This window comes from Triturus cristatus, chromosome 6 (assembly GCF_964204655.1).
Source record: "Triturus cristatus chromosome 6, aTriCri1.1, whole genome shotgun sequence".
Lineage (NCBI taxonomy): Eukaryota > Metazoa > Chordata > Amphibia > Caudata > Salamandridae > Triturus > Triturus cristatus.
The window spans coordinates 1,068,913,841-1,068,926,742 of NC_140589.1; the positions used below are offsets into that span (position 1 = coordinate 1,068,913,841).

Consider the following 12,902-nt stretch of genomic DNA (forward strand, 5'->3'; position numbering starts at 1 on the left):
AAATTAGTAAAATATTTCCATGCCTTAGACCCATTTCACTGATTTGTTGGGGATTTCGATAAACAATATTACCATGCTTGGGTCTCACGACTCCATACGGATTAAAAAAACATAAGTGTGAACAGATTGCTGGTCATAACTGCTAACCATTTCTTGTCTGAGGAATACTCCTAGTTTAACTTTTTTCTGCTGTGAGAATAAACTTTACAAATTGGATTGATAGGCGAGTGGAGTTCCCGGAAAGGCAAGATATAATTGTTTGACAACACGTTCTCACCCCATTTTCATTAAAGATGGATTTTAACAATGCTTGCAGCTCCTGACTTAATCTGGGGCATACAATATGTAATAATGTTTCATTATGAAAACCACATAATCTACAACTATGTTGGCCAATTTTGTAACCATCTTGGAGTTCCGTCTTTTGTGGGATAACGACCACATTTTAGCATAAGCAATTTATCCCTTAAACGGTTTTGAATAGGAGATAAAATATGGTCGTGGCTCCGTTCTGTTAAATGAATTAATGACCGACCAGGCATGTTTTTTCTTTTTTTGCAAACTCCTCCTTATCCAATATGATTGATAAGAAATTTGCTGATTGGTTTAAAATCTATGTAAATGCAGTTTTATTTCTATCCATTTGTTCAAAAGGCAGGGACTTAAGTGTTTAGACTCCCCGTTAGATAAGATCTCGAAGCGCTTGCATGCTTATATTTTCTTACTTCCTGACAGCACTGATTTGATGCACTGCACAGACCCAGCAAGCACCATCGCTATCCCACTAGAAAGGAAAAACCAAAGAAAATTACACACAAGATAACACAATACACATTGTGCACAAATACAAGGCAAATTTCACACACAGTCAAACTGAAGCTAATTATGCTGCTATTACAACAGCATTTCCAACAAACTCATTCATGCAGGGCAATGTTACTTGCTACTAAGCAATCTGCAGATCTACAAGTGCCAAACCCGTAAGCATGAGTCGCACCAAAGAAAACAAAAGCTTTGCACTTGCATAAAAAGGAGAAATTACACATTACAATCACAAATAATAAGAAAAAAAGTGAACATTATTAAACACTGAAGTCTGTCCACCACCATTCAAATGGCAGCCACACACAGTCAGCCACATGCCAGTCCAACCTCCCCGCCATCCAAGAGGGACAGGAACCCCCCCCCCCCCCTACCCCGATGCCTCGGTGCAGCGCTTTCCCCGTGGGTGAGTGCCAGGACCGAACGGTTCCATCCTCTGCACACAAACGACACGGCGAGCACGGAACCATTACGCCCTTGGCACTAAGGGGGTTAATATCATGCTAATCCAGTGCATAGCTATACAATGCCCTGCTGATTGGTACAAAACCCCTACTTCTCCTATCGGTTAACCATATATACATATGTAAACACACCACACACCCACATCATTACTTGCAGCCTGGTAATAGTAGTTTTTCCAATCGTGCACACGAATGCAAAACCTAACAGAACTTGCTTTTTATAACCAACAATCTTACCAAAACCTAACTGAATAATCAAGCAAAAGAGTATCTCATATTACATTTTCATGCTTCATTTGACCAAGCAGTCTACTATCTAAATATAATGAAAAGCCCTCATCCAAACAATGTCACGTGCTTCGTCATCAGGCTGGTCCTCGTAAGAGAGATGGATTTTATGAGGCAAATTTTCCAAACGCTCTTTTGGTAAAGGGATAAAGTATGATAAATACACTGGTTGCCTGTGCCAGAAGAGCTGATTAATAAGGTGTGGCTCATTACCACCCTGGCAACTTCCAAGACTGGAGCAGTACATAATCTTTATTTAGATATAACACAGATATCTTTAAAAGATATTACAAAATTACAAAATTTCACATTAAAAACCAGCTGATTTAAAATAATAGACGGACAGCAGATCAATAGCCAGACTAGAGTAGAAATTTTCTAGATCCTAAACCGTCTGAGGCAATGACAGTTACATTAATTTTTAAACGCTTGCTATTATGTAAGAGACTATTCAGACATTGCTTGTTATGATGACTATGAAGGTACAGCATACAGATTAAAACGGTATTGACCTATTAGATTGCAAAGCATAGTAGTCTTCATTTCATTTCCCATAAAATTTTTGTTAGCAAGGCCTATTTTACATAAAATTACGATATGCTTGCTGAATTAAAGTTGTTAAACCCAGGTTTAAATCAGTATTGTCGGGGTTCAGGGCTTCAATAATGGCTTGCCTGCATGTCCGGACACCCAACCTATTCCAGTCTGCTTTGAGTTTGAACCTGCGTTGAGAATTAAAAGCTGGACAAAGACAGACTACATGTAGCAGAGTTTCGGCAGTCTTGCCGCACCCTCTACAGATTACGTTTTCCGCCGTGCGTCGCCAAGGGGGCAAATCTTGCAGGAAGCGCCAATCGCCCATTCTAATTGTCATAAAACTACGTTTTAGATACAGTGAATATGTGCAAGAGAGGTAAGTAGCCGGGGCTAGCCGTCTGTATGAATTTACGAGGGCCCAAGCATGACTGCGTTTAGTAAATAGTGCCTTATCCGATATAAGGGAACTCATTCTCACATATTTTTTAATGGCGTTTTTGAATACTGCCCGGCTGGGGTTAAGGGCCCATAGCTCACTCACCGACATTTGGAGGATATAGTCCTTGAACAGGCAACCAAACGTGCCTCCAGGGTTTTTCTGGGTTATTTCCATCCAGACTAGGGATTCTAATGTTCCTGGTTCCGCTTGCCTCAGTTTGTGGCAAAGGTTTAAGTATGTACCCATATTGGAGATGTCATAATTCAATATCCCCAGCTCCAATCTTACCTGAGCTGGCGATGCGGAGTTTGGCAGATGGAGTACCTTTTTGTGAATTTTTGTCGTGTGTTGGTTTAAGGCGGTATTCAGCTTGCCTCTAAAGATCTCTATGCCATATGCTAAAGTCGGGCCAATTTTCGCTCTCAAGACTTCTAGAAGTGGTAAGAGAGTTGGGCCAGAAATATTTTTCGAGATCTTTGCTAATGACACCGCAAGGGTCATGGCTTTAACTGTAATCTCGTTCCGATGTTTAATAAGATTGCCCCTAGAGTCCAAGTGGACACCTAGGTACTTGTACGAGTGTCCTACAGCAAGGCTTATGTTGTTATATGCCCATCCACCAACAATGTGCCGTTTCCGACCAAATGGGACAACCTGTGTTTTCTTTAGGTTAACCTCTAGTAGGTTCATTGTCGTGTAAGTATACAATTTATCCAGAAGTCTTTGCAGCCCAACCCTAGTAAGACTAAAAAGGACCAAGTCATCAGCATATAAAAGATTACTTAATGTCATGCCTCCTACCTTTGGTGGGTGGCTGTTAGTATCATCCAGTAAAGTTGACAGGTCTGCTATAAACAGATTAAAAAGCATTGGGGCCAGCACGCATCCCTGCTTCACGCCACTTGATGTCGAGATTTTCCGCGAGAGGTGCGTGCCGGACCCCAGCTTCACCCTGACCCAGGTGTTGGAGTGCAGTTGTATTATTGCCTCCAAAAGTTTGTCCGGGATCCCCCATTTCCTCAACTTTTCCCATAAAGCAGCCCTCGGAACCCTGTCAAATGCTGCTTTAAAGTCGACAAAGCAACAGAACACTGATCTAGATGTGGAGAGAGCTTTGTCGACAATAGTTGACAGTGCTAATAAATTGGTCATCGTCCCAAACTTGGCAGTAAAGCCTGTTTGATTAATTGGGATCAAATTGTGGTCATTTACCCATAGTCTCAACTCCTCCAACAGGAGACCCGCATAGTGCTTTGCCTCAATATCCAGCAGTGCAATAAGTCTATAATTATTGGGGGATGCCCGAGAGCCTGATTTGTAAATAGGTTGAATTATTGCACCCCGCCATGAGTCTGGAATTGTTGCTGTTCTCAGAGCAAAGTTTAAGAGGTTTGTCAGTGGACCTGACCAGAAAGCCACGTCAGATTTAAACAGGTTCTGTGGCAGGCCATTTGGGCCTGGAGCTCCATCTGATCTGGCTTTTGACACAGCAGTAGCAACCCTTTCTTGGGACATCTGAAAGTCCTCATTATCGATATGCAAGCACTCTGTAGGCATGCTCTGCTTGATGTTAAAATCTGTTACGTTCTTTCTTGCGAGGCTGGTTCCTGTATCACCTAGAAATTCTGGAGATCTAAAATGGTCGGTAAGGAAGATAACCCAGTCTGATTCTTGGATGTTAGCAGATCCAAGGCTCAATGTACTCGGATTAGACTGATTGATTAGGGCCCAGAATGATCGTGAATTTCGGCACTTGCTCTCATACACTAATTTACACCAGAATTGATTTAACATGTGATCGTTTGTCTTTAGTGATCTCCTGCCTGAGTGCCTTTTGGGCTACTTGATACTGATTTAAGCATTCGCTGTTCCCTGGAGCTTTTACCAGTAGACGTAAGGCTTTGTTTCTGGCAGTCTTAAGTAACTTCGATTGTTGTGAAAGTGCAAACTGGCGCGAAGAGAATCTTCTTCGGGAGTGCTGTTTTTATGGAAAAAGATTAATCAGATGGAGGCAGAGCATCAACCATGTCGCTATCGGAGAAGTTTCCTGATCAGTTCCACCTCTTATGAGCTCCATGCTTGCTAGTAGGATCTTTGGGCTGATGTCTTCACTCCATCTGAGGCGCTTCAGGTTTTCGGAGTATATTCCCCCGCTTGTTTAGGGGGCGGATTTATGCTTCCCTAAATTTGTTTTGAAAGCTATGACCTGAGGTCGATCACTTTCTGTTCTCGGATGGATGCGAAAGCTGATCAGACAATGGAGCAAAGCTGAGTTACAAATGGAGTAGTCCAGGTAAGATCGTTTCTTTCCGTTTGTCCAGGTCCAATTAGGAGGGGTGTCGCCTTCCGATCTTCCATTTATAACCAGATAGCCTGCGCTGTAAAAGCGCATCACACAGAGGTCACCCAGGCCACAATAGGCTTGATTTGCCGGTTTAGATTGTAACTCTGGCTCATTCAAGGAGAATAAAAAGGGCCCTTCAGATTCTGTTGGCCCCTGGAATAAATTGGTGTTAAAATCCCCAGTGACAATACAGTCTGAGTCAGAGTACTCCATGGCTAAATCACTCATAATTTCTGTTAATCGTACCAAGTGTGCTTTTTTTGTTCGTGTGTTTGGATTGATATATACGTTTAAGAAAATGAGTGAACGATGTTCCCGCCATGCGTTGATTTTGACACCCAGCAGCCCATCTACCTCCAGTTTTAGTTGTGTTATTGGACCTTTTAAGTTGATTGATATATATATTGACAAGCCGCCGTTTGAGTGGCCATACCGGCTGTCCTTCAGTGCTGATTTCCATAGATCGATGTAGCCAATGACCGGGCAGCCTTGTGAAGCCCAAGTTTGCTGCAGGGCTTTACAGCATGTTTACAAATTAAAGAGTGAAAATCTGTGTTTGTAGTTTTCTGTTGAAGTCCGCTGAGGTTCCAGGAGCAAATTAAGAATGTGGAGGCTGCTTGTGGGTTGTGCCTCGTTGGTAATATAGATACTTGAGGTCTTATATTTTCCAGAGATTTAATAGTATCACCCGTGGACTCTGTACCTTGTGGTCATTCTGATCTTTTTGTTGATAAGATAGCTGGGAGCCAACTCCAGCCTTGATGTAAATCGACATTAGTGACCACATTTGAAGACTGGTTGTTACATATTTCAGGCCCAGACGCATTTTTTAAAATAGAGTATGGTCTAGAGTGAGACACAGATCGAGGAGATCCGTTTTTTTTTTTTTTTGTGGCGTTTCCTGGTTTAGTAGTGCTGGGGGGTACCCTGGAGTGGAATATGGGTAAACTCGGATGCCCCAGTCCCGCAGGGTGGCCTTATGATCCAAAAATAGCCCTGCCCAATAGGCTGACTTGAATGTTACTAGTGTTACCTCAGATGGTTGTGTGCCTCTTGGTGGGAGGAATTCGATGGATTCGATGTCGTCCGTTACAAGGCCTACAAACCCTGGGGTGCCATCTACTAGTTTGATTATATTAGATCTGTTGAGGATGTCATGCCGGCCTTTTGATTTATAATCAGGAGCAAGTATAATATGTAATAGTTTTAAGTCTCTTTTGACCTTTTTACTACATGGGCTTTGAATTGGTTTATTAGTTTTATTGAGTGACGGGCCTGCATCAGGCTCTTGCTCCTGTTCAGGCTGGTGATTAGAGGCCTTCCTCAAAGTCTGACTATTAATAGGCAAATGTGTTTTATGGTTGTAGATTGTTTTTATAACTTCCAAGACTGATGGTTTTCCTCAAGCATCAAAAATCCTCTGTTGTGCCTACTCACCACCAACACCACCTACTTAAGTGTATTAGTTACCCCTCAACAACCAGCAAAACGATTGTGAAACAAACTCACACCAAACACATGGAAGATGACCTTTTGCAAAATAACAGAACTCAAATATGTCCTGCATTTACAAAGGACTGAACCACCTCATATCTGCATACAACTCTTCATAGGGGAATTCATGAAAAAATCCGAAACTGATCTAAAGACTTTTGTAGGAAAACAGTATATGCAGAAATCCATGTTACAAGACCAAAAACAAAGTATTCACAAATGTTCACTCTTATCAATAAATGCATAACAGAGGAAGCACCATGCAATTGCGTCCCGCTGCGATCACCTGGAACTGTTCCTAAGGGGAGAGATTATAACTTGAAAGCTGGGGATCACAGCTTTCCAGCAGTATCTCCTCTTCCAAACACCTTCCTGTGAGCATGGTACACAGGGCAGTTTAGTGCCCACAGGGAAACGGTAAATAGTAGAAGACTTACATTTCTTCAATATCCCAAATTAATGTTTTTCATTAGCAGGTTGCCATTCTTCAAGTATCTGAAAGAGCAGGAGTGCAAACCGGTTTAATGATCTCTTAGGCGGGAGTCAAGGTCATACCTTTGGTGGCTATGCGCCACGTCATTAGACTCTATATACCCTGGTGCTTAGTGAAAGCACCAAATGAGGATGTCGCAACCCTCTTGGCCAGAGCAGAAGAATTTCTGTTCCAGTGACGGGTTAAGAATGGGGGTAGCAGTGAAGCTGCAAGTGCAGCAGCTTTCCCTGTGCTCGTTTCTTTGATATGACGTTCCCATCAACAAGGCCCAATCGCTTGCACTGTTGAGGGAAAGGTCACATCAATAGCACCCGACGTGTTTATAAATTAGGAGGGAAGGTTGATTCTTCGTTTTTGTATCAATGTCATTTCAGTAAGCTATTTAGTTTTCTTTTCAGACCGTTACCCTAATAAGTCCAAGATACTGACTGTAAATGCACAATAAACTACGCCAAACACCTATTGCACTCATAGTAAGTATACTGTTCTGGTTGACCAAACAGATAACACATTGTAGCAAGTGCATTTCCCACAGACCATCTTTTAATAACTGTACAACCCTTCAACCCCAACCCTGGAGTGAAACAAAAAAAACGCAAGCGGCAGATGAGCTTTGTTGTTGCCAAGGTCTCTTTTTCTGTTTTGATTTTAAAAGGAGAGTGTGACTGCACACTGTCTGCCTTCCATTGCATCTTGATTTGATTCCTCAGGAAAATTGTTTATTAAATGTAACAAATGAGTAGTGCTTTCTTTCTTTTTCCAGCCTGTAGCTGCAAGACTTAACATTGATTAAGCAGCAGTCGTTCTTCTGAACGGAATTTTGGCCAAATGTACCAAAGAATATTGTGTTTGCAAACCCTACGATTGGCAAAATGACCAGGGTTGCAACCACAAAATGGCTTGTTTATATGTTCCAGATAAAGCCTTTCTAAATCACAAAATGGGATTACGACTAATTTTGAATCGCAAATAGGAGGGGAACTGGAAAGTGAATTCACAATGTTGTGTATGAGTGGTTTGCAAGTTACTCACTCCTCAAAGCAAATTGTAACCCATTTTCAAGGGGGAGCAATTCCCGTTGCAACAGCTACTTCTTTGAAAGTTATCAGATAACCTCTGGGTGCTTAAGTAATACTCATGAGGCAGATCGTTCTGCAACTGGACATTTTGTGATATGACCTATTAGTACTTAGGTCGCATCACAAAATTGGAGACTATTTGCAAAATGTTTGGTGCACAAATTGCGACAACTATTTGTCATACATCTAAAGTACATCAGGCCCCTTTATCTTAATTCATGTAAGAATAATTGTAATGTCACCACAATTACTCTAGGTGCTACATTAGCATTATCATTAGAACAGATGTCCTTTGCGCAAGCAGCATTGCACATTTCCTTATGACAACCTATCAACATTCTTCTTTTCCTCCTTGGAACAGTAAACTTTCTCGGCCTAGTGTGGAAAGAAATGTTATCCCACATACTGATTTATTGAAGAGCAGTAGGCAATTCGACTATCTTGTCTGGTCAGCTGAAATCCGCCTTTGGATAGAATGGCGCTTTGCAGCTATAATCATTTCACTATTTATTTCTATGTGATAACTGATTACCTTTAGCAAGCTCATAAAGATAAGTTTGCTGTATTAGATGTATTTCAAAGGAGTGCAAAATCTTAAGCAAAAGGTTGTGTGTTTAACAAAAGGAAAACATTTTTTCAGCACAGTTGGTTGCTTTTGTAGAGATTTCTCATCTGCACCATAAATATTACAACAAAAATGTCCCACCTATTTGTATTATCTTCATCTGACAGTACAAGCGGAGTCAAGTTGTGCCAACATTGTGTCCTCTTCACCTTGCCAGGCTGACCCTCAGCAGTATGAAATCCAGTTTTCAAAATTACGAAATTTTCTTTCAGGTAAGGAATAAGGTGGAATGGTGGAAGATAAAGTACTTCACACTGCTTACAAATTTGTTATTAATAACCTGAGTGCAGTTTGTAAGCTCTAATGTCTTGGGAATGTAGCAAATTAAATGAATAATTTATTTTAATTTGAGTCCAGTGTCAACGGTGTATATTATAGATGGTACTGTGCACTATACCAGTTCATATCCAGCATTATCTTAAGAGGTGTCGATAAATAATTTGGCCTGATTGAATGTTCTTGTTTTGTTTTCAATTCAAACTTAAGTTCTTTAAATCTCATTTTTTCCAGCATTATGTTTGATTGACATTTCCATGCATCCATTCTCCGTATGATTGGTTAGTAAAAAAAAAAACCTTTGCAACTTTTCTGTGCTTGCAACCAAAGCTTCCAAGTGACATAACTGAGCATCATCTTAGTAAACCTTTCTTCGATCGTAGTAAATAAGCTGAGCATTCAGTCATTTCATTTTGAACTATAGAAATTTTTTAAGCATACTTCATTTTTGTGTATATTCAAGGTATCTTACTTTGTTGAGATTTCGTATTTGTGTGTTGGCCTTTTATTGGTGTACACAAGGTTACAATTTCTTCAACAATTTAATGGTAATGTAGTACTTTTCAGGAAAACTTTAGCTTCGAACAGTCACAATGACTGAATGTTTTTTCATACAGCTGATCATACCCGAGGCAGGTTTAATGGAAACCTAAAGGATCTTTTCACCCTCTGTAATTAAAATAAGTGAAGGGATTGCAGTCATAAGTAAATAAGCAAGCTATAGGTTTTCTTTTTTTAATTTCTGCTGAACAGGTGATTAATGTAAAAGAGAATCTTACAAGTCCCTTATTTTAATAGTTTATCCTTGTAACTTTGGTCTTATTTTGAATTATGTCCACTCTGTACTTCCAAATCAACTTACTAAAAAGAGGAGACAGTTTCATCAGCTGGTAATAGAATATTGCAGAGCAATCTTACCAATACAACTGAGATTTACTGTAAAGCCCTAGGCTCCAAAAAGGATAGGATTTTCCACCTGCTTATAGTGACATCTAAGTGTCTCGTAGTACTATTGATCCAAAAAAGTAAGTTGTCTAAAAAGTAATGTTTAATACAGAATTATAAGAAAATGAATGCTGTAGCATGATAAATGACACTTACTGTACATATATTCTGGATTTATTTAGTACAGAGCGTAATATTGCTTACAATCTAGTCCAAGATATTTCATATTGCTACCATTGCTCCATACCTGCATAAGCCCAACAATTTTTCATGGAAACATTTTTATAGTTTTAGTAAGCTTGAATCACAGCCTAATTTATTAATTTTGGTGCATAGATGTGCTTTACTCACCTAGCCAAATGCTCTTGAGTAACCAACCAAGCAACGGTACATGTTTTTTTTGTTGCCCTGTTGAATGCTCTTAGATGCCAGATGGCATATTGCCACAATACTATAAATAGAGCAGGATTGCAATCTAAAATAGTTCTTCTGTTGGCAAATATAACTTTTCTTTAATCCTATCCAATAAATAACTCCACGCTAATTTAGCGAACACCTTAATTTCTCAGTCCAAAAGTGAGATCAGTCTAAAATGAGTGCATGTTTTAGAGCTTTTCTGAAAAATTGTAAGATCACTAGAGTACAAGGAGGTCAAGATTACCTCAGTTTCATGACAAACTTGATACATCTAAAGTTTGTAAATGGCCAACAAGTTAGGATTTATCTTTTAAAGTTAGGATTTAACTTCAGTATAGCTCTCTTTAGACATTTTGATCTGCAGTTCATAAATGTTTACAAACTGGATTAATCTTAAAATACCATTTAGCCTAATATAGTTTGTGCCGACACTCCTTTGAATGAAATATTTTTTTTCTTTTTTGTGTATCTCTTTCATGTCTTTCTTTCTTGTGCCTTTCTTTTTTTCTGAGTCCGATAGGCAATGGAAGAAGAAATTACTTTTTTAGTCCTGTTAGCTGAAACCTGATTTTACTTCAATTATGTGTATGACATGATTACTTATTGGGACTTTCAGCCACATGTCATCCATTTGTCGGTGGTTCTGTCATTCACATTTTTCTCCATCCCACTCAAGCATGCATCATGCATCAAGGAGCAATGTGTCTGCCTACTTCAGCCATTGGCTAACTTTACTATGAGTCACAGCATGCTGCCATTTCACAATGAGCATATCCAGACACAGTAGTTCCCTTCAGTACCAGGAAGTACAATGGTAATGTGTGCTTTTTTTAAATCCAAAAACTTATTTTTTAGATTAACAAACGTCTAGCAGCTTCCTATAAGAGTTTTTATTTTTTTAAATTTATTTATTGGCGTTTTCCATCAAGAGTATACAATCATACGTCAATATGCGTAGTGAACATACAGCTAGAGCATAGGAAACCATGCGGCATACATAGAGTACAGTACATAAGGGCCATCAAGCATGAATATAAGTTAGCAGTGAGGGCAATTATGCATTACAAAGGAGCATACGTGATGCAAAGAGAAAACACAACATCATATATTTGTCATCACAGACTGTAGCAGCCTTGGAACGCCAGGGGGGTGCAAAGCTATGTAAGAAAAACTATGGTCCATCGGGGCCACCATGAGAGAAGGACATATTATGTAATGATGGATATATTCATTGAGAATTGGAATTAGACTCTAGTATGTGTCTGCATCATTGCAGGGGTGCTCCAATAAATACGTCTGCAGTTGGCCCCGGATGTCACACGGGCGGGAGGATCGTGGGAGTAGTTCAGCAGAAGTGCAAAGTTGATCTTGCCATAGAATCATATCTGACAGCCAATCTTTAAATTTGGGCACCCGTCCCCTTCCCCATCTGCAGGCTATGCACCTCTTGGCTATGGCAAGGCTAAAGGAGACAAATTTTCGGTGCTTTACTGGGATTTGTTCAGTATACCCAAGTAGGAGATCTCGAGATAGGCATAGAGATCATAGCATCCAGGGCTGTGAGGACGTGACTCCAGTAAGTATGTACGTCTGAGCATTCCCAAGCAAGGTGCAAGAAGTCGGCCTGCTCCATTTTACATCTGTCACACCGGTTTGTGTCCCTCAAACCAAATTTGTGGAGTTTGACTGGAGTGTAGTAGCTACGGTGTAGAAATCTATAGTGAATAATTCGGAGTCAGCTATTGGAGGAGATCTGTTCTGTCTGTTTACAGCAAAACAGCCATTGTGCATTAGTAAGGTCCTGGCCCAGTTCCGTCGCCCACTTACTGCGAGCCGCGCATGGAGGATACTCAACACCACTATATAGAGTGTGGTAAAGTGTGGACACGAAGTGTGAAGCGGTGGGAGCACGTAGGACGCGGTGGAGAGGGGCCAGCGTTGGAGGCTCTGAAGGGTAGGCAATGTTACTAGCTTGGATACCATGGCGAAGGCGAGCATATAAAAACTTTTCCATAATGAACGGTGGGGGATCGGGGCACAATTGTTGGAAGGTGCGGAATTTGCCATTGGTATATAGGTCTCCCCAGCAGTTGATGTTTCGTGTATGCGCCATTCTTTTGAATATACCTTCTTGCAGTAGTGATATATCTGGGTGATAAGTGAGCAGTAGGAGAGGTGAATATAAACAGGGCGCATGCATATGGTCTCGAATACGGGACCAAGCTGTGGGATAGGATCTGTAAGCCAGTGTTCAGTGGCGACATGGGGAGTATAGCGGAGTGGATGGAACCAAAAAATTTGCATAGTGTGCCTGGGCGCATATATAGTGTAGTTCGAAGTTGGGTATGTCGAAGACACCATGTGAATAAGGCCGCAATAATGTGTCCCACTGATTGCGTGGTTGTTTATCGCCCCAAACCAATCAAATCCATTCCGAACGTAGGGAGGCAATAAAATGTCATCCAGGATCATAGGGAATGTTAAGGCAAAGATATTAGAACTTGGGGAGGATCACCATTTTGATAAGGGATATGCGTCCAGCTATAGTTAAGGGAAGGGCAATCCACCGAGCAATGCAGTTTGAGATCTGTTCCATGGCACACCCATAATTGATCCGCATTAGCTCATCCCGGTCCGCCGTTACACGGATACCTAAGTATTTGACATCGGCATCACACC

The 12,902-nt window shown here is 40.7% G+C and overlaps 1 protein-coding gene across 11 annotated transcripts in view; it reads left to right on the top strand.

Moving 5' to 3' along the window:
- Positions 1 to 12,902, top strand: part of TAF5L (TATA-box binding protein associated factor 5 like) — a 140,072-nt gene that overhangs the window by 29,172 nt on the left and 97,998 nt on the right. For 8 of the 11 annotated variants that reach the window (XM_085611926.1, XM_085611929.1, XM_085611923.1 and 5 more), the window contains one exon: positions 8,693 to 8,797. The exons of the other annotated variants lie outside the window; for them this stretch is intronic. In XM_085611926.1, the coding sequence (XP_085468052.1) occupies positions 8,693 to 8,797 (105 nt within the window). The remainder of the gene's footprint in view (positions 1 to 8,692; positions 8,798 to 12,902) is intronic. 11 annotated transcript variants of the gene reach the window in all.